Consider the following 22,627-nt stretch of genomic DNA (forward strand, 5'->3'; position numbering starts at 1 on the left):
GGAAGGACAGTTTTGGAGGCACCAGTACTGGCCCTTTTAGAGATGTGGTCTTGCATGGGAGTTTCTGGAACTACGCTGGTCCTTCTGTGGATGAGTTCTGTCTGGGTGGTTTTTTTTTTGTTTTTTTTTTTGATGCAGTGAGAGACCTTCTAGGGGCAAGGTACCGTTGGGTGATCTTGGAGGCCATGCTGGTCCACCTAGGTTGAGGTCCCATTGTAACTCTTCACAGTCGGCTTTAGACTTAGCTACCTTGAGTAATTTTATATAATTTGCAACCTTTGCCCTGTGTTTATCCCCTTTCTCAGATCATTTATGAATATGTTGAAGAGCATAGGTCCCAGTACAGATCCTTGAGGGACTCCGCTATTTACCTCTTTCCATTATGAAAACTGACAGTTTATTCCTACACTTACCTTTTAACCAGTTACTGATCCATGAAAGGACCTCCCCTCTTATCCCGTGACTGCTTAGGTTTAATAAGAGTCTTTGGTGTGCAACCTTGTCAAAGGCTTTCTGAAAGTCTAAGTACACCACATTAACTGGATCAACCTTGTCCACGTGCTTGTAAACACTCTCAAAGAATTCAAGTGTATCACGTTGCTAATTCTCAATTTTATTGAGAGTCTCACAATATTTGATAAAAAGAACAGGAGTACTTGTGGCACCCGAGAGACTAACAAATTTATTTGAGTATAAGCTTTTAAGAGCTACAGCCCACTTCATCAGATGCATAGAATGGAACATATAGTAAGAAGATTTCTCTTAAACTCCCAGCTACTGGACTCACAACATTAACTGGTTATGCCATACATAGGGGGCTGGATGAAAGAAGGTATGGAGGTGACTGTATGAGGGCTTGTCTACATAGTCACCTAGTTTGTGGCAAGCTGTGATGTAAATGTTCCAGGCACTAAGTGTCCGTGTGGACCCTGCTGCTGCACACTAATGGTTCCTTAGTGTGCTTTGATCTACCCCTCTTTGATTTACAGCCCAGCTTGCCACAAACTAAGTGATTATGTAGACAAGCCCTGAGGGGCTGACAAACAAGTGAATGAGACTCAAACAGTGGCAGAGAGGAGAGAGTAGAAGGCAACATGAAAATTGACAAGGGATAAGCAGGGTGGGACAGAGAGGAGCCTGAAGATGGTGACAATCTTAAATTTGATGGAATAGTGATTAAGAGCCAATCAGATAATTTGAAATAAGTTCAGATGTATTTTTTTCACCAATCACAGCTCTTGTTCCTTAAGCAGCTATTTCCCAATGAGGGCAAGTCACATGCCAAGTTTGCAAGGGAGGGGGGAAGTTTCCAGGTATTTAATTTTTTACCAATTCTGAAAAAAAAAAAAGTTTTCAGTCTTCCTTAATTCAAGAACAGGTGAATGGATTCCTCTCAGATTTGTTGCAACCTTTGATGCAAAGGTTTAACCTTTGGCTGGAAACCAAGAATGGAAGAGGTGAGTCCCAAAGGAATTTCTCAGGAATTTTTGAGCAAGTGAAACCAGGGTATTGGAATCTTAACTGCAATGTTCTCTGCCTCACTATAATCTGGTGGTTAGTGTTACTGATTTACTGGATTCTGTATCTGTGCCTCAATTTTTCCATCTGTAAAATGTGAATAAAGAAATTTTAACAAAGGTCAGTAGAGTCTTCAAATGAAAATTACTATATAAGTATTAATTGTATCCTTGGTACATCCATATATTTTAAATCAGTCCAATCACAATTTCTGACTGAAATTAAAAGATACAGATTGCAGCGACTAATGTTCTTATCAGCATTTTGTCTGAAATTTCACCATTTGGTAATGGTTTGTAGTGTTAGTGGAATTAAACTGAATAACTTTCTTTATTTCATACAAGATTGAGCTAGTGGACTGCACATTAGAAAATGTACAGTTTTTTAAATAATTGCTTGCTTTAGATTATAGATGTTCTGGAATTTGCAATACATTCTCAAACTAATCTTGTTGTGGGTTTAGAGTTGCTAGAGCAAGTTAAAGGGTTGGGTTTTTGTGGGGCGGGGAGCTGGTATTTTCATAGGTGTGAATTTTAATACTCACTAATCCTCTGTATTATAACTGAGTTATGCAAGGGCAAACTTCACAAAAGTGAGAAGAGCCTATAATTTGCCACCAGTCGTGGTCTGTTTCAATTTCATGGCTTGTAGTCAGAATGCTACTTATACTATGGTGTAGTGACATTAAGAGAATATTCACTTCAGTGAATTACTATTTTATAATGAGCTTTATAATGCAAGTGGATAAGAGAAATTTACACACCTTCAAGTGTTCTTTATTTAAGGCTTATTTTTTGGAACATTCCCTCCTATATGCATGCTATTCATAAAATGGTATTTTATATCAGGTCAGTAAAGCTGATTATTTGTATTGCATTAGCACCTACCAGCCTCAGTCAAGGTCCAGAACCCCATTGGGTTCAGCACTGTACAAACAGAACAAAGAGATGGCCCCTATCTGAAAAAGCTGACAATCTAAGCATTAAATGAGTGAAACTATTTCCCACCTTCTCCCCACAGAACTTCCTTCCCTGAAGAGGTCTGAGATGTGTGGACTAATCCTAAAAAACATCTAGATAAAATGCGATGAAAGTGAATTCTAAACCTCAGGTGGCCTGGGTTCTGCAATCAGATCTGATAGGATTGCGCACAGCCCAGGCACACAGGTCCACTCAGACACCACTGCAGGACTGGGGCCCAATTCTCTGAAAAGAGATTACATCTGCTATGGCTTTCCCCTGTGAAGTTGCATTATTGCATTTCCTGGGCACCTTCGTATGCCAAAGGTATTAAAGTAACTGATAACCATTAACTCGTTTCTTTAGTCATCTGCCTATGTCAGTTCTGCCAAGGTATTATTCTAACATTTGTTTGTGTGTGTGTGTGTATGAACCTATAAAAATTAACTTTCAAAATATCACACATTCAGCATTTTGTGACATCATAGATTTAGTCTAGGTAACATAGTAGGTGGTGACAGTCAGTGGCTAGTTTTAATGTAAAATTTAGGGATACACACTTCTCTCTCTGATTGTTGCATCATCTCCCATCACTTCAGTGATGCCATGTCCTCCTCTTAAATCACTCTGCCATTGGGCTCCAAGTTTTAACTACTACTACTTGTCTTAGACCCTACATAATCACACAGCCCCTGCCTCTAACTTTGAAAATGTGTAAGGACACCAAGTCTAGTCTGTGTCAGTGACAACAGCTTTGATGTCCCTTTCATTCACTTTTCTCACAAGTGTTTCAATGCTCTCTTTCATAGAATCATAGGACTGGAAGGGACCTTGAGACTATTATTTATCACCTTTTATCTTCTAGATGTTTGCAACTTAATTGCTTAATTATTTGCTCCATTATCTTTCTGGATACAGAAGTTAAAGTGACTGGTCTGTAATTCCCTGAGTTGTCCTTATTTCCCTTTTTATAGAGTGGCACTATATTTGCCCCTTTTCCAATCTTCGGGAATCTCTCCCACCTTCCATGACTTTTCAAAGATAATCGCTAATGGCTCCGATATCTCCTCAGTCAGCTTGAGAATTCTAGGATGCATTTCATCAGGCCATGGTGACTTGAAGACATCTAATTTGTGTAAATAAAGTAATTTCATGTTTTCCTTCATGCTTGAATGCCCTCCCCAAACCTGTTCACCAATCCATGTCCTTAGTCTCATGCAGTCTTTCCATAAAATCTCACTTCTGCCATTTTGCCTGAGACAGAAAGGTAGGAGTACCCATAGAGATGAGTGCCTGCCTCACTGATCGGTGTTGTTTGTTTCCTTCTTCCTTTGCTCCCATGCACAAACCACGCTGTGTGTTTGACCATTCCTTATTTAGACATGGCATTTTTTTTCCTTGGCCATTACCATGTTTATATTTGTACAGCCTGGGGAGCTGGAAAAATAAAGCCAAACTTTACTAGTTGGGACAGAAATTAAATGAAGTGGTTCTTATAGTGTAGGTAATTGCTCAGTTTGTTAGGTGAAAGACTTAGACTCATTTTCCTAATACTATATGTTAATTTTAATATTTATATAGTTCCTTCTACTTGACTACCCAAGTGGTTTACCATCATTTTTAGTCTCTCAGTATCATGGTGAGGCAGAAATAAACCTTTATTTTACTGCTGAGGAGGCAGAGAGGTTGTGACTTGCCCAAAGTTGCCTGTTTTATGGTGAACTGGGACTAGAACTAATACATGACTCCCCATTCCTATGACAACTTAAAGATTGGCCTTGGAGAGATTTGGACATCATTAGCTCAATCCTATTGTATCTAGATATTAAAAGGATTTCTAAATTACATGCAACTTTTGAGTTCAACATGGAATAACTGCCTCAATTTTTAGTTTCTATGTTTGTCACAAGCTTTCCCCCCCCCCCCCCCATACACATACAGGTTTTATTTCTTTTAACACTATGGAAACCAAAAGAAGAGGGTGGGATACTGGCTGTCACAGGAGAAAGCACAGAACTTTTTGGTCCCTAAATAACCTAGCAAATCTGACCCTTAGAGCCTCATAGGAAGCTTTCAGGACTAAGCCATATTTTTGTACAGCACATGGATGGTACACAAGTAAGTTATATTAAAGCTAAAGATGCAGATAGGGACTAGCAGGATTTTCAAAAGCACATAAGCATGTTAGGCTCTTCTGAAAAAATAAATCCTCACTATACAGCTTTAGGTGCTAATTACCTTTGAAAATCTAGCCTTTACTCTCCTGATTGAGTCCATAGAGGACTCCAGTTCTTGCTCCAAGAAATATACAATCCAAAAATATATCAAAAGGCACTGTTTTCCTCCTTCGACCTCCTAGTAAGACACCAAATCTGGATCATTTTTACATGGAAATTTTTTCATATTTTGAAAATGGGAAGTTATAGTTGAGGAATTCTCTGGATGCCTTAATACACAATTGAAAATTAGCTCTTGGATAGACAGAAATTCTGCCCTCAGTCACATCTGTATAGCCCCATTGTGCAGGTGTAAACAAGGGCAAAATTTGGATGTAAGTGTTCATGCTTCTTCGTGGGAGGAAGTGTAACTTTGCTGTTGTGCTGCATCACCATTCATGATAAAAATCCTCACCTTTGAGAGCTAAATACCTAGGGAATAGGTGATTTCAAAGGCAGCTAATCCCTGTTATGAATCATACCCAGTCCTCCTCCTGTCCCACAATCCACACCCTTAATAAATGAGTGAGTCCTAGCTATACCAGCTCAATAATCAAACTCCATTTTTCCTGGGATTAAAACAACCTCAAATTAACAAATCAGACATGCCTGCTTGTGGTGAGAATAGCTATTACTTAGTACTTTTGGCTCTCCAGGCATATGGGTAAAGCAGAGCTGGATTAACAAAGTCTGAGATAGTTAATCTTGCACTGCAGAAACAATCCTAACATCAGCTATTTCTTTGCAGATTTTTAATAACTTGGAAAATGTACTCTGCACAAATGTTGTTTCTAAATAGCAGTGCTATTAGTAAATAGAGAAAACATTAGCTCTTTATACCTATGGGTTAAAATTATACACATCTGCCACTCAGTTTTGTATCAGAAAGATACAGCAGAACATCTTGTACCAGAGTCCTTTTTTGCTGCATATGTTGGAAAGAATGTAGTTTCTCCATAAGTAATAGGACAGCTAAATTACGGTTGTAAAGGCACTTCTCCAAATCCCTTTTTAAAAAAAACTTTTCAGTCAAGCTTACACGCCTGATCCCTTTATTTAACATTCATATATAGAGGTACCTAGAGCTTTGGTGGGAGAATGAAGATTCCAGGCCAATGATGTCAAATTCCCAGCCCAGGGCTGGATCCAGCCAACTTGATGTATTTTTGTGGTTCTGCTACTGACATCAGTGGGAGCTCCACTATGGACAGAGGCCCACAGTTAAAAATGGAATTTGGCCCTGAATGAGTTGGACCCTTCTGTTCTAGGCACACAGGCTTCCCTGGGGAAAGCTGTGATGGTGCATACAAATAATCCTTGACTATATTTAGGGGAAGGAGAGGAAGTAGTAACAGAACCACCATGAAGTATTACAAAAATAAGAGGATTAGGGTCACATTTATACAGCTATAGCTACTATAGCTATAGCTAGTTCAGTACAATCCCCTTTCCAAGCTAAGGGCAGCAAGTGGTGGATTCTTGGCCTCTTTCAGCTTATCCTCACTGCAGGAGGATACAACGTTATGCCTTTGGCATGCACACATTAGAAGGATGAGTCAGCATTTCATCACTGATGCTTTGAGTATGTGGGGCAATAAGGAAGAGTTTTTGCCCTTTTGTATGAAGCAGCAGGAAGTGGGTCAGTTTCTTCAGCCTTCCCACTCCGATTCAACTCAAATCTCACGTCTTCCAATGCTCGGTTCATTTTGGCAATGCTTTAAAGCCACACTTTAAAAATCTAATCACTGCCACTTTCATTCACAATTTTTTTTAAACTAATTGGGATTTGTGCAGACCAGGATTCTTAGTAAATCTGTAGTTATTAGCCTTTTATCCTCTTCTTGGTGTATTGTTGAGATGCACTTACAAAGTGTTCTCTGCTTATCTTCCTCCATTTTCTCCCTTCTATTAATCTCTCACTTCAGCTGGAGTGGTGACCTGTTATTTCCTCAGCCTTCTGTAATAAATAATGGCAGATGTCTAAAGCCTCATCACAACAGCAAATAGGGTGGTATATAACATCTGCTCAAAATTGCCACAGCAGGGAGGGCTGGCAGTCCATCCATTACCTAAGTTATTTGAGGCAAAAAGCTTTATTTTTGTCCTCTGATATGAGGAGGCTGCAACTAAAAAGAGATTTTGGATCCTAAATCAGTTACACATTAGACGATGCTGTGGTCAGCACTGCAAATACCTTTACAATCTGGACCGGAGAGACCACTTGTCAGTAGACAGGCCATTCATCTAGTTTTAATCCAGAGACACCTGCTTGTCTAAGATTTGTCCCCCTTTCAGTACCGAGACAAAAACAGGTGTGGTTTTGTCTGATATCGGATGGAGAAATGCCATTTTGAAGATCATCCCATACCCTGCCGCCATGACCTCGTGCACCGATCCCAGTATTCTGGGAATGCATGAGTAGCCACCCCACTTGTCAGGTAAAGAACTAATTAGGGTAACTAACTAGCTGGACACCACCTGGACTATTAATAGAATTATTCCCAGAACATTCATGTGAGATAGGGAAGTGTTATACCATTATACAGATGGAAAACTAAAGCATTGAGATTAAGTGACTTGGCCAAGATGCTTTAGGAAGTCTAAGGCAAAGCAAGGAATTGAATCCATCTCTCTTGAGTACTAGTCCAGTCTAAAAACTACAAAAGCATCTTTCCACAAGGGGTGAGGAGCTATTTGTATAAGGGTGGTATAATCTAGCTCCTGTGCTAACACAGGCAAGTTCTCACTGGTTCTTTTCAAGCTATTAATACTGAACTATCAAAAGACCAATATCCTGACAAGTTGCATCTCATATTAACCAGTATTCTAGAAATGAGATACGCCCTTGCTTAGTCAGAGCAATGTGCAACTTTTTATATACATTACCCTAATGATGGATCAATACAATTCATCTCGCTGACCAGTTCTAGCGAATGTGATTCCATTATGGTTCACATATTAAACCCATCTACATTTTTCCGTCTCTAGATTAATAGGAATCAATTGTGTGTAGACATAATGCCCTTGCTGATGCTTTCTTTGTAATATGTGGAATAACTAGAGTTGAGCAAGTACTTGATAAATTATTTTAACTGAATTTTGCCTGTTTGCCCACAGAGTACTGGCATCCAAAGGCAAATTATGGTTTACTAGAATTTCTTATTCAGAAGTATTTTAATTACACCTCTTACAGATTGTTTTTAAACTATGGATTGATTACTAATAGTTCTGAACAGTTGATGCTGTTGTGATTGGTTCAGCTAAGTCAACTGGTATTGTTTCCCAAGTCAATGTCATTTTTTAAATTCTGTTTCAGAGAACACTTGTATCTATAGCTTTGATACCCTGTAGTAAGCATGGTACATAGGTGCTGGAACTAGGGGTGCTTTGAAGTGGTTTCTATCATATCCAGGGTTTACAGTTTTGTTCAGTGGCTCTCAGCACCTCCACTATAAAAATTGTTCCAGCACCCTGCGGTGCTAGGAATGCAGTACTCATGTCAAGTTCCTTCCCCCCCTGAACTCTAGGGTACAGATAGGGGGTTTTTCATGCAGGTCCCCACAGCTTATTTTTACCAGCTTAGGTTAAAACTTCTTCAAGGCACAAACTATTTTACCTTTTGCCCTTGGACTTTATTGCTGCCACCACCAAGTGTCTAACAAATATATAACGGGGAAAGAGCCCGCTTGGAAACTTCTTTTCCCCCAAAAATCCTCTCAAACCCTACACCCCCTTTCCTGGGGAAGGCTTGATAAAAATCCTCACCACTTTGCATAGGTGAACACAGACCCAAACCCTTGGATCTTAAGAACAATGAAAAAACAATCAGGTTCTTAAAAGAAGAATTTTAATCAAAGTAAAAGTAAAAGAATCACCTCTGTAAAATCAGGATGGTAAATACCTTACAGGGTAATCCGATTCAAAACAGAGAATCCCTCTAGGCAAAACCTTAAGGTACAAAAAGACACAAAAACAGGAATATACATTCCATCCAGCACAGCTTATTTTATCAGCCATTTAAACAAAACAGAATCTCACTCATATCTAGCTAGATTACTTACTAAATTCTAAGACTCCATTCCTTTTCTGTTCCTGGCAAAAGAATCACACAGAGAGAGAACCTTTGTTTCTCCCCCCTCCAGCTTTGAAAGTATCTTGTCTCCTCATTGGTCATTTTGGTCAGGTGCCAGTGAGGTTATCCTAGCTTCTTAACCCTTTACAGGTAAAAGGGTTTTTCCTCTGCCCAGGAGGGATTTTAAAGGTGTTTACCCTTACCTTTATATTTATGACAACTCAGATAAAGGATTTGATAATATTAGAGCTGGTTGGAAAATGGGTTTTTTCCCCCATGGAAAATTTCAACTTCTCTTCAAAACACTGAAACCTGAAAAATGGTCATCTAAAAGCAAAAAAAAAGAAGTGAAAAAAATTTGTTTTCTGACAAAATACTGACATTTCTTAAAAGCACAAGCACTTTCCTCAAAAATTTTAGTTTAGTCAAAACCTGCTTTATGTAAAAAAAGTATTTATGGGAAATTTTCAAATAGTCCTATATAACATGTAATCATGTCTTTCTGCAGAGGACAGGCAGTCAGCCAGCTTTGGTTTGTCTTGGTATATGCTACTCTGATTAGCAATGGGGAGGGACCACAGCATGGGAACCAGTCAACCATTAAGGGAGGGAACTGAAGTCTGTGTGAGAAGTGGAACTTCTCCCTCATCCTACTCACAGATTTCACCCATGACCATTAAATTCCATTCAATCAGATGTTTCCATACACTTCTAGCATGTACATACAAATGTAGCTTGCAGATTTGCAAGGAGCTCAGTGATGGCAAATCTTTGCAGATTTAATCAGAAATAGCATGCTTCCCAAACTAACATAAAACCCATTGACACAAGTAAGTAGCATGCAATGCAAGTCTGTTCATTTCATTGCATTGAAGATTGGTATTCTAAGACTTCTATTTTCCTTTCAACGTAAGGAGGAATTACAAGTTACACCACCCAACCCCCTATCTTTGTGATTTCCTGTTGAAAGGAAAGAGCTGGTATTATTATGCAGCCCAGGAAGAACATCTGTCCTAAAGAAAAGTAAAATAATTAAAATACTTCTCTTAGTAGATGAAGTACAGGAGTCCTATTAACAGCTCATATGTTTAATATGCAGGAAACAATCTTTTTATGCAGCAGAAGTAACAATCACTTTTAAAGAGAAACATTTTGGATACAAATTGAGGCCCATGGAAATTATTGAAAACCAAAAATGGTACAGGTTATTGTGGAGGCACTGGTCGCTTCTCCATAAGTAAGGTTGAATTCTGTTTTGAATTTAAAGCAGGGATTCTGCATCTTTGCTTTGTATGAAAAAGACAGTGTATCCTCCCCAGTTTTACAGCACTTTCTAATACAATTTGATTTTTTTTTTTTGAGAATTTATAAAGAACCCTGTGAGTTTATTTCTTTAGAGGTTCCGTGGCTTCATACCAGCGTGGGTTTCAGTATTTGATAGACAACCCACGGCACTGCCACCTCTAGTTCAGTGCAGCACTGCCAGGGGAACTGAGTCAGGAGCTCTGGGGAAGCCCTTAAAAGCACAAAGACATTGAGATTTCGGGACTGGGCTCTCACTTTACATAGCACCAGACTAGCACAGCCCACTGTACCAGTAAGTCAACTGCAAATTAAAGAGTCAAATTCAGCCCATTTTGCCTGATTTGCATTGCTCTTGCAATGCAAAACAGGTGTAACCCCAATTTAACTGGCTGCTGTGCACTGTCTTGCCCGTGCTACTGGCGGTCTTGTGAATTTGTCCTGAAAAGTTAGAATTTTTTTAAAATGACTTAAGATTGATAGAGTAGATCTTCAAATAGTTAGAAATATTACATGATAGCATTCTCTTTGGGTTTCTTGTTGAGTGTTTATGAAACGTTTAATAAATTAATATACCTAAGGAAATTGCCAGGCAAAAAACTAGTTAAAATGGAAGTAAGGTTGAGATTACGCTTGATATTTTGGAATTTAGGAGTTACAGAATGTTACAGGGATATTGTAGGTATCCCAAAACAAAGCACTACAAACTCCAATAACCTTAACTCTGCCCTCTAGTGAATGAGGGAGGAACGGAAAATATGAAAAAAAATCTGTCCTTAAAAAAATCAGTTTAAAGCATTTTAGTATTTAAGTCCCAGATTAGATTAATCATATTTGTGTAGTTATAGCTATCTTTTCAAGACAGATTCACCAGTATAGCAAATCAACACATCACCACAGGGCAGAGGTAAGGTTGTTTGGGTGCCTTAACTACATGTTTTACTTTAATTTCATTCAAATGCAAACATTCTGCATTTCCTAGGTTTATAATGCTTGGTATATATAATATGATAATATATACCCTTAATTTTAAGTTGCATGGAAATCCTTTAACAGCAACAACTGCAATACTTATTACAGAAGTGCCGAGCAGCCCCCATGTGGTAGTCCCTATACAACCCCACAGTAAAAGCCGGAAATGCTTATAATGTAAATAAACAGACACAAATGAAGGGTGGAAGAGAAGGAAATATTATCCGTATTTTACAGACGAGGCATAGAGCTAAAACGTTGCCCAAGGTCACACAGGAAATCTGTGGCAGAGCTGGGAATTGGGTCCTGAACTCCCCAAACCCAGTCTGGCACCTTAACATGACTGCCCTTCCTCTTCTTCTTTACTCTTATATTGTGGTGTCATTTAGTTCGCTCTTTTATGCTATAGTTTTAGGACACAGTACTGCATGCTTTATTCCCATCAGCAGAAAGAGGGATGTGAGAATTTCATTAGCTTGATAACCACTCTGGGTCTAGGTGATTTAAAATGAAAAATGTAATTTAAAAATACCTTCCAGGGCTGCCCTGGTGGCCCAGAAATAGTGCTCTGAATGGCCATGCCAGAGACCCCAATTCATTTCACAGCCTTTCAATCCCCCAGCTGCCACGTGTACTGAGTGGAGTCCCATGCGCTCTTCTGCAGCAGGCAGAAGGGTGGCTGTGACAAGAACTGAGCAATTACTTTTTAAAGAAAAATGCATGGATAAATTCTGGCTTGGTTAGTGACTACTCCAGCGGTCATGACCTCTAGGCTGAGAATCCATGCCCTCGTGAATGAGTTATGGGTTAGAATGGTCATGGAAACAATGGATTTTATATTTTATAGAAAGCAAGTTTCAGAGTTCTAATCCCGTATATTCAAAGTAATGCTGATTCTACAAGTTCCACTCATCCAGTCAGGGAACAAAAATGTATCATATGACCTATGCACCCACTCAAAACATCTAGACCACCTAATACTTGCACCTAACCACTTGCAAATGAGCTTCAGACCATGAATTCTTCAGATATTTGGGCAAATAATTTTGAGTAAATACATTTAAGAAAATTATGTTGCATTTGTTTACAATTCACAAACAGAAAAAGAGGTGAAATTGATCAAAAAAATGTTACTAATTATTTGCCTAGCTCTAGCTGTGATGTGGGGCCTTGAGGGAGGGAATAATTTATTTTAATGTGGGATTATGCAAATTCATGTTACAACTTCTCATTTCAAGAGAGAATCTCAACACTAATATGTGCCTATAACCGTGAATCTTCTTTAATAGCTGCCTGTCTTCCTTGCGCTGCATAAAACATAAACAAGTTCCCTTTTTAAATCCATATTTTGAAAAACAAAGTTCGTGGCCTCAGACTTCATTGTCATTAAAAAGGCTTATAAACATAACACGAATACAGACATTCGCTTCAAACTGTAAATTATGTTTGATTATGTAAGGGGAGAGTTTTAAAACACAAAGGACTGTTTAGGCCCCCAACTCGCATTGGCTTTCAGTGGGAGAACTGTGCACCTAATCTCCCCTCATGCCTTTGAAAATCCCCCAGTAAAATACAACTGGTCTAATGGGCCATGATAAATGGCAATAGAAACATGGGGTTAGTTACAGTGTGTTAGTCAGTAGGAAAAAATGGAGGCAAAAATAATTACTTACGTTTTTATTCTGATACAGCTAAGAGGTCCCAAACATGATTGGGGCCCCATTGTGCTGGGTGCTGTACACATGATGGAAAGGTGGTCACTGCCCCAAACAGTCTATGTCAGGGGTAGTGAATAGACAGATCGCGGGCCAAATCCAAACCACCAGATGCTTTTGAACAGACCATGAAATCTTTTTATTTGATCATCATCATTGCAGTATGAAAAATATTTCTCTGGGAGTCTGGACCTTGACTATACCTTGACCAAGATTTTTGGACCTTGACAAAAAGTAACTGACTACCCCTGGCTTATGGTCTAAGTAACAAACAGACTTAAAATAGACCTAGTCTCTCTTACACAGCTGGTCGAAAAATTTGTAATGAAACTTTTTCCAATCAGAAAATGCCGATTCATCAAAACCAAAATAGTTTGTGGTTTTGACAGATTTCCATCATTTTTTTTTCAAATTGGGAGAACAAAATTTGAAATTTTCAAAACATCCCATTTCAACATTTTTAAAAGCTTTGAATTTGTAGTTTTAAAAAAAGGGTCAGAACTGAAATGAAACCTTTCGAAATCATCATAACATTTTGATTGACCCAATATGATTTTTTTCCCCCCACATAGTCAATTCATGGAGATTTTCATCCCAAAATTTGATATCAGAACGTGTTTCAATCTCAAAAATTCTAGCAGGACAGGAAAACATTTCCTGCCCTGCTTTATCTTACTTCTCTCTTTCTAATACAATACTGCTGGATTAATAATGAAAATAATCAAAGTCTTTTAGTTAGAACATAAGATCTGTAGGGTAGGGACTATCTCTGTTACAGTGCCAGTAAAATGGGGCCGTAGCCACTAGGTGCAATACAAATAGCAAATATTTCTCACACACACACACACACCTCTCCCCCTCAGTACTTTTCATCTGTAGACCTCAAAGTGCTTTACAAAACAATGTAAGTGTTTGTACACATTTTACAAATGGGGAAACAGAGGCACGGAAAAATGAAATGAACCTACCCAAAATCCCAGAGCGGATCAGTGGTAAAATTTGGAATAAGTCACAGAACTGCTGGACCAGTGCCTTAAGGAAGCATCAGTCCCATCTCAATAAATGTGCATGATCTCTATCTTTCCCCCAATCATATTGCATTTTTAAAGGGTCATTTTTAGTGGCAGATTAGCAGCATGAGAAAGGTTAGGAGGGAAACGTTTGATGGTCTCATTTTTTGTGGATCCTTCATTAGTGCTAAATTTTATTTAAAAAAAATAACTTTACCAAGAGTGACAAAAATACAGCATCTAGTTTGCTGAGATAACATGCCACTCAGGACCAGTTTTTAAACGTACACCTACCTTCCTTTTCCCTCTTCCAGGCTGTTATGAACACCCTGCTCCATGGTGTTTTTTGCACAGATAAGTGATCATGCAGTACACTAACTTCTGGCAAAGTGCAAGACAGAGCTGTTATTGAGCTGTGACAATTTACACCAGCTGAAGGTCTATCCAAGTTTTGCCATCAACTTCACTGGGAGCAGGAGCAGACCCTTTATTTCAGGTTATAATCTAGCCCTCCATTGTTAAAGTACAGAGCAGCAGCAAACTTCCCAGCATTCCTTTGCCCTATTCTGTGTCAATTTAGAGGCAGCACTTGTGTGTTTGTGCCGTAAACATTCATCACCTATTCGGTTCAGTTGCCTTGTCAGCCACACACACAAATACACATACTCGCACAGAGCGACAAAAAAATTAGCTCCATACACTTCATTCATGTCAGAACTCAACAACTTTAACAGAGCAAATATTCTGCAGTCACTCATGAAAAGAAATTTTTAATAATAAATATCTAACAATTAATGGGCTGGTAGCTGCTGTTGTCTTCAGGGCATAATATCTAATTTCCTTGCAATGTTTCATATCCTTACTTTTCACGCTGCAACAGTCTATCATTAAAACCGAATGCAGGTTTCTATCACTTTTATTTATTTTTCAAATCAACTTATAAATCAGTGCCAGGCCTTGTTACAGATGAGTTCCAATAAATTATCGGCTGTGGACAAATTCTGAATGTTAAACATTCTCTGTTTCCTCCCTCTCTCTTCCACTTACTGTGCTCTTATGCAGCCCCCTGGGCCTACTGCCACAATACTGGCAGGATTTTTCCTGTGAAGTAGAAAAGAACCTTGCTACTTAATTACATCCTCTTTTAATAATGTAAATAGGTATTTATATTTCAGAAAAATATAAATACATAAAGGAGCAGTTTTACACTAGATGCAACAATATTAACCTTTCTGAACTTTACTGATATTCCTTCTTACTAACAGAGATCCATTTTTAACTCCCAACTCTTTCTTTATAAGGTATCTTAATTCTGTTACCAAAATGTCCTTTCACCTCCTGAGAAGCATCTCACAAGCGTTGTCATGGGCTAATGACAATTTTTACTCAACTGATTCATCACTTTTAAATTGGATTGTTGCACCTCACGATTTACTGCTCTTAGTGACATGGGGTTGCCCATTGAAGTTTATTCACAGTTTTGCCACTAGGTTGAAGAATGTACAGTAAACAATCTCTCTTTATCCTAATGGGAAACTGATCTTCATTGGGAAAATGGGCTTTAAAAATATCCTGGATTGCAAAAGCCTAAAGCAGTCACATGACAAAGCAGTAAATTACCATGATCACTCAATCTGGAGTTTGTATTCAAGCATGTGACCTTATGATCACAAACAATACAGATCAAGGTACCAAACACATTTGAGGGTGACACTAAGTACCCCGTATTCACACCCTACACACTATTGTAATAGTCTTTGTACTCACAGAAACTCACGGATCATTAATATTCTTGCATGATATATGGATGCAAATGTGTATTAAGAGTTATGAATACATGCTGGAATTATGGCTGTAATGCATGTGTAAACCAAGTATATTGGTAGGCTGGTTGTGAGTTACAATGGCAAAGCATTGTGAGACACACAAGGTTACAAAGCAGATGGTGACAACTGCTCACTGGGTCTAAATTGCGCCACCCCCTCCCCCAAACACTGATATGGCTGAGACAACATGAACTGAAAAACCAGAGATATTGACTTAAAATCCATTTTATAATGCTCAGCTCCCTCTTTCCCTCTACTTTTTTCACACTTCCTTTCTCCATCATACCTCCTGGCTGTTCTAAACTTATTTCTGTTCCTTCTGCTGTACAAATCTGCATTAATTCTCCTGCCAGACATGTTATGTGTTCCAAACGCTACAGCCTGGAAAACTTTGTTATGTTTTACTTTTAAAGATGCATATGGGATCTAACCTGTTGACTCAAGCATAAAAGGAGCAGAGGAAAATAAGCCAATTTGTTTGTTTCTTTAAAAGACACTCACTGGTTATTTCAACAGGTGATATTTCTGGGCACTCCATCATAAAAAAGTGGCAGTATCCTCATGGTTAAATAAGTGTGCTTATAAGAATATCTACCCTACTTGTTAGTTGGCAGACAACCCCAAATTCAAAGGTTATCAAGTCTACAACTGAGAAATATTGGATTTTTATTTGAACTGTTACATCTCAGCATAGTATGATGACAGCTGATGTAGAAGAATACATAAGGCTCAGTCAGGAGACATTTCAGAAAAATACCACCCACCTTTCTTTGACTGTACCGTATGGAATCGTTTCTGTGATAAGACTTTTTATGTTGGACAAAAAAGGCAGAAAAAACTATGGAGTGATTCAGCTGAAAAGTCAAATTAACCTCAGGAAGGAAACTGGAAAAATTTCAAGGCAAAGTTGCAAACAGGACAAAATTATTTATTTAGAGAAGGGCTCTAAATGACTACACTAACAAGTCTAGAGTATGTAGCAGTTGTATATGCTGTTTTATGCTCTTTCAGTTTCAATCAAACTTGCTCATCTGTTTATCATACACTGCCCACTACTGGCACTCACTCTAAGGGCAGGTCTACACTATGGGGTTACATTGACTTAAGTTACGCAACTCCAGCTACGTGAATAACGAAGCTGAGTCGACGTACCTTAGGTTGACTTATTACAGTGTCTACACTGCACTGGGTCAACGGGAGAAACTCCCCCATCTACTTACCTTATGCTTCTCGTTCCAGTGGAGTACCAGCAGAAGACCAATCAGCGGTCGATTTAGCGGGTCTTCAGTAGACCCGCTAAATCGACCCCGGTAGCTCAATTGCCGCAGCATCAATCGACTGTAAGTGGAAACAAGCCCTAAGAAAATACAGTCCAGATAAAGTCAGTGATCAAAAGAACACAGTGAATTTGAACAAACATTGAAACCCTGAGAGGGCACCAGCACCTTCCTGAGAGGCCTGTCAATGAGAAAATGTTATGTATTCTAGAAGGTGATAGCTCTTCTATTTGACCTCTAATAGATCCTAATGTGACAACATTAGCATAGAAGGATTTGACTACTAAAGTCACTCCTTTTGTAACTCCAGTCTGTCTCTTCCTCAATGCTATGTCTATCATCTACCATACTCTGGCAAGATAGGCTCCCACCCATCTTCCCACAAATTCCTCCTCAAACACACTGTCCTGAAGCTAGTTAGTCTTAATCCACCACCTTGAGCAGTACTAATATTCATATAAAAAGGTAACTATGCATCTGATTTGTTGTTTCTCATGTCTCAGATTATAACCTCCTCAAGGCAGGTATCTTGCTTACTCCATGTTCTGTGTAGCTCTGCGTAGTTCAGTAGTGCAGAACATATACACAAATAAGCATAGATGGACCACAGGGTCTCCCTATCTCAAGATATAACTGTTTCTAGAGAACAGGTATAGATAATTCACAGTATCACTCACTAATCCACTCATATAGACGGCGGACAAAAGGGTTTAAAGTTACCAATGACTACTTAACCAGACAGTAAAAAAAAAAGCTGCTGGATAAACTTCCCTGTGCTGTTCTGACCTAATAAATTTAATTGAGCCCATTTACACTGTTAATGTGCTATGAAAAGCTGTCAAGAATATGGAGTGAGCTGGGAGAGCGCAGCTCACAGTTTTTCTTTGGATGCGTATTTTAACTGTGGTCCCAAAGATGAAAGGCAATTGCTTTTTCATAACCCTGCCTAGATGAACTACAAATAGAAAGGGAGAAAAACCTTTTTCCATTCTTTCCAGCAGAGACTTTTTGGATTTATTTCCCTCAAGTGCATGGCTTCTTTAATAGAACTGATAAGAGGGCATAATTGAAGTTTTATACATTTAAATTCTGCAATGGGTACGGTAAGAATGTTTGTTCTACCTGCTATGCACTAAACCCTTAAGAGGAGTCAGCTGGCACAGGAACCAAGTAGCAGGGCATTAGGGAACATGGGAAATACATGCAAAGGATCATCAGAGGGATGCTGGCACTCATTCTAGGCAGCAGTCCCAATGTTTTCTGCCACCCTCCTACTAAAACACCTCCTCAACATTAGGCAGATGATTGCCTACTACAGTGTGGATTTTAGGGGCAAGTTGTCCTCATTGCAACTGTGCAATATGCCCTTGACTTCAATGGAGCCACACCAATTTTACATCAGCAGAAGATAGGGTCCACTATGGAAAGGGTAGAAAACGTCACAGATAAATATGTTGCCAGCCAGCTATGGTCCACAGCTACTAGCGTGTTTAAGCTCCCTTCTGTAGGCACAGGCCTTTTCTTTTCAGAAGTACAATCCTTGCATGTGCTCCTGTGAAAACTCCTGACCTATTTATATTGCCCCATAGCCTTGGTGTGAAGAGGTCTCAAACTGGTAAGTGACAAAAAGCCTGTAACACCCAACAGTCCAACTTTTCTTCTGCTCTGACAAAAGATCAACATTTTCAAAGTGGATGTTTAGAGTTAGGTGCTCAATCCATATTTAGGCACATAAATACAAGTGGCCTGATTTCTAGTTCCATGTGCTCAGTATCTTTGAAAATAAGGCCACTTAAATTGATATTTATGCATTCACATTTAAATCAGATTTTTAAAATTGTGCCCTATATGAACATTTAATCAATCAATTCTTTTCCCAATCGTCAGTACTGTCTATGTATATTTGTGTTGCAGGTGTAGCTATGTTTTCTAGTAGTAGTTCAGGAAGATGAGAGAATCAGGACTCCTGGGTTCCTTCCCCAGCTCTCCAACTGACTCAAAGTGAGGTTTAGGGCTAATCACTCTACCAGTTTCCGCGTTCAGGCATCTAGACACTACGTCCTACAAGATGTTAGACAGATAGGGGCTAATACTGACTTCACAGGAGTGCAGTGAGGCACAATTAATTTGCAGAGTGCTTTGAGTTGCTTGAATGGAATGCACTGTAGAAGTATATATTGTTATTATTTCAAATGAAACCCTTTCATTGTTCTAATGAACACGGCCTGTGTCTGGCGAAGACCGCTTTCAAATCTTTCTAGATGAGAGTTCTATTAAAATGCAGACAAATAGGTCACACTATTCTTGGAGCATAACTCTTTAGCATGTTAATGACAAATTCACAGTAGTGGCCCCTACGTGCTCTAGAGAAATACAAGGTTTGGTCAGCACTTAAAAAAATGCAATAATAAAATGTGTCACTCAGGTAAGATTAAGATTGTTACAAGAGATAAGATCAAGGAGTTGGCTTACACAAATTCACCCTTCAGGGTACCAAATATGGGTGCACTATAATCTGGCCATTAGTATAGTTGTGATACTAAGCACGCCTGTATTCACACCCTGCATACTTTGTACAAAGATTATTACAATAAATATGCCTTGTGATGTTTCGTTTGAAAAAATATAACTCTCTGATCATTAATATTCTTGTGTGATATATGTACACAAGTGGTATTAAGAGTTATGTATATATTATGGAATTAGATCATTGTGAAATATATGTATTAACACCATTTAAGGAATTATGGATACTCAGATATTAGGCTGTACTGTCTGTCCAGACAGGAGGAAATGTTATAATAGTATTTGTATGAAACACATTTCACATACAGACACAGGGCTACATTTAAAAAAAAGTTCAGGACCAAATTTCCTAGTGCTCAGTGCCCATTTAGGCACCAAAATAAAGCCAGGTTTCCAAAAGTTCCCAACACCCAGCAGCTCCCTTTATAGTACCAATGGGCAGATTTTCAAAAGAACTCAACACTCCATGTGCTGATCACATCTCAACATTTGGAGACAGATCCTCAGCTGTTGTGGGTTAAAGTAGTTTTGCAATAGAACTATGACAATGTACATCCACTGCGGATCTGCCCTCGGTCCCTAAAAAGTAGCTGAGCAGTTTTGAAAATCTGACCATAAGAGTGGGGGCTGGGTCCTGCTGAAAATTCTGGCCACAGGACAGACATCATATCAAAGCCAGGAGTCTGTGTTGTATACAGGAGAAGAGAAAAATTACATTCTTGACTCTATTCAAAATAGCACAATTAGAGGGAAGTTGTGCTTACGGATCCCAGTGAAGTCAGTGGGAAACCTCTCCTTAACTTCAGTGGGCTTTGGGTCAGACCCTAAGTTAGGAAATCATATTTCACTAAGAACGAAGGTAGTTTGAGTGCAGAATTTTTAATATTCTTATGAATTAGTCCCTCTTCCTTAAAAAAAAATACTTCCTTTATTTCCCTGTCATTTGTGTTTTAGACCTTACTCTTCAAAACACTCCCAGTGATTTGCTCTGCTATCCATGCCTTCTTACAGTCCCCTTGATCAAAAAGGCGGTGAATGTGCCGATTACCTGATATTAAAGGGGGGCCTTAGAGAAGTTTCTCCTTCAATTTAATTTATTTACACTTAATTATAAAAAGTAAATATTTAAAATATGTCTATTAACCAGCAAGTCTTTCAAAACTTCACACCACTTAGATGAAGACAGCACTTGGGTCAGCCTACTATAGAGGCAAGAGATGGAATGAAAGTATCACATTTTAGCATGCTACTTTAGCATTAACATATAGGTATTGAAGGCTCCAGTCTCACTTACTTTACTCTTACAACCCTTTATTTCCGTACAAGACAATGTGTATTGGCTACACAATGTTCTAACAGAATATCCAAACTGTGTAACCACACCACACTGCAGGCCGTGTATTTAATAGGTCAGTCAGGGAACCCTATTAAGAGAACACTTTGCCAAAGCATTTAACACTATATTAGGTTTCAGAATAGCAGCTGTGTTAGTATGTATCCACAAAAAGAAAAGGAGGACGTGTGGCACCTTAGAGACTAAATAAATTTGTTAGTCTCTAAGGTGCCACAAGTCCTTTTCTTTTAACACTATATTAGTTATTAAAATAAAAAGGCATGCAGGGAAGTCAGATTATTGGGGCGAGACTCTTGCTAGGCATCAGTTGGTATCAATAGGTTGGTTTTGGTCCTCTGAACTGATGAGTACCTCCTACGAGGCACTCAGCTCTCTGCCTTTTTTATTACATATACAGTGAGTCAGTTCTTCGGTGCCCCAAAACATGGGCAGAGACAGATGCAAATGAGTTCAATATTATGCTGATGCTCTTTTATCATTTCCTTCTGCTTCAGGCTGTGTCTATATTAGAGAACTGAAGTGTTAGTAAGTGAATGGGTGGGACAGCACCTGTGTAGGCACCAGTAGGGCAGCCGTTCCCGCACTAACAAGTCCTGCTTGGGTTGCAGTTTAGCCCCACATTAAACAGTTGTGCTGGGCAGCACCATTACACTCCCTCTGATTATCAGCACTGCTCCCAACAGCTCTCTGGAGGAATGGCTTCTAGGAGATTCTGAAAGGCCTTTGAGGAGAACCAGGGTAAGCCTAAGAAGAGGAGCTCAAACTCCGGCGATCCACTCTGGAAATTCCCCAGTTTGCCCAGGTACCAGTGCAATTTCCAAGGCCACTGCTGAAAACGGATGCCAGGAGGAATGCTCAGCTCTCATTTCTTGCTTGGCAAGCAAGGTTTCTGCTAGAGCTTTTGAAAAGCCATAGAAAGGTTTCTGAGGTAGCTGCAGCCAGGCAGTGGCATGTGCTGTGGCAGTAGCAGAGTTCAGCAGGGACGACAGGTTGCATGTTTAGTATCTGAGAGCTAAGGTGAGCATAACATGAGAACACAGTGGGACTTCCAGCAATGTAGGCACCACGGGTTACACAATGCGAGGCTTTTGTACCTGATGCTGCTATTAGGAGGGGCTGTCAACCTACCTCCCAAATTAGAAATTTTCTGTGCACACACATTCAAAGTGATGGAGGGAATGGGAGATGGAGCAGTGAACTGTTGCCATTATTTAATTAATTAGGAGTCATTTGGTGCTGCGGGGTGTTCAATAAGATCTTTATTAGGGTGTATCTTGTTTCGATGGGGCTAGAATTATTATGGCATCAACTGCTAAAGTGCTCCTTTGTGTGTTTTGTAATGCAGAGATTATACATTTGATGATCTCATGCGTCTCTTTCTCCCAGTTAATAATTGATTTGGATTAGTCATAGTGAAGTAGTTTACAGTGTGAATTGTTGTTTTAATCATATTAAAGAACAGTATAACTGATGTGCTAGTTATACAGATACATTTTTCAAGATTCAGCTTTACTATACACAAACAGGCAGACCTTCTGCAGTTGCAAACCAACAGAACTATTGCTTCACAGGTCCAGAAAGTGCATCTCCTTGGGATTCTGATTTCCTCTTGCAAAGGAATGAGACACCTGAAGAATGTAAATGACGCCCAGCCTGCTTGACCCTTGAGCACTAGAGTTCAGAAAATAAACCAGAGAGACCACTTAAGTAGCGAGTGGTGCATTGTGAGAGGACTGTTTGCACTGTTAGGATCACTAAGCAAGTGATTTGTCCATGTGGACTGTGCACCAGTAGGTAGTGGAGAATCACATAGTGGTTACCGTTGCTTAAAGGCAAGCCTAACCAAAATGTGTATGTGATCACCTGTGAGCATTGGTAGG

At 39.2% G+C, this 22,627-nt stretch overlaps 1 protein-coding gene across 4 annotated transcripts in view; it reads left to right on the plus strand.

Annotated features, from left to right (window-relative positions):
* SLC35B3 (solute carrier family 35 member B3) overlaps window positions 1-22,627 on the plus strand; it is a 105,242-nt gene that overhangs the window by 37,058 nt on the left and 45,557 nt on the right. The window contains exons 10-11 of one of the 4 annotated variants that reach the window (XM_075125383.1): window positions 1,379-1,457; window positions 14,079-14,137. The exons of 1 other annotated variant lie outside the window; for it this stretch is intronic. In XM_075125383.1, coding sequence (XP_074981484.1) covers window positions 1,379-1,457; window positions 14,079-14,122 — 123 coding nt within the window. In that variant the 3' untranslated portion in view covers window positions 14,123-14,137. Of the gene's footprint in view, window positions 1-1,378; window positions 1,643-2,538; window positions 2,831-14,078; window positions 14,138-22,627 lie in introns of those variants that run through there. 2 more of the 4 variants (XM_075125382.1, XM_075125381.1) reach the window with 2 other exon arrangements.

Source organism: Caretta caretta, chromosome 2 (genome assembly GCF_965140235.1).
Source record: "Caretta caretta isolate rCarCar2 chromosome 2, rCarCar1.hap1, whole genome shotgun sequence".
Classification (NCBI taxonomy): domain Eukaryota; kingdom Metazoa; phylum Chordata; order Testudines; family Cheloniidae; genus Caretta; species Caretta caretta.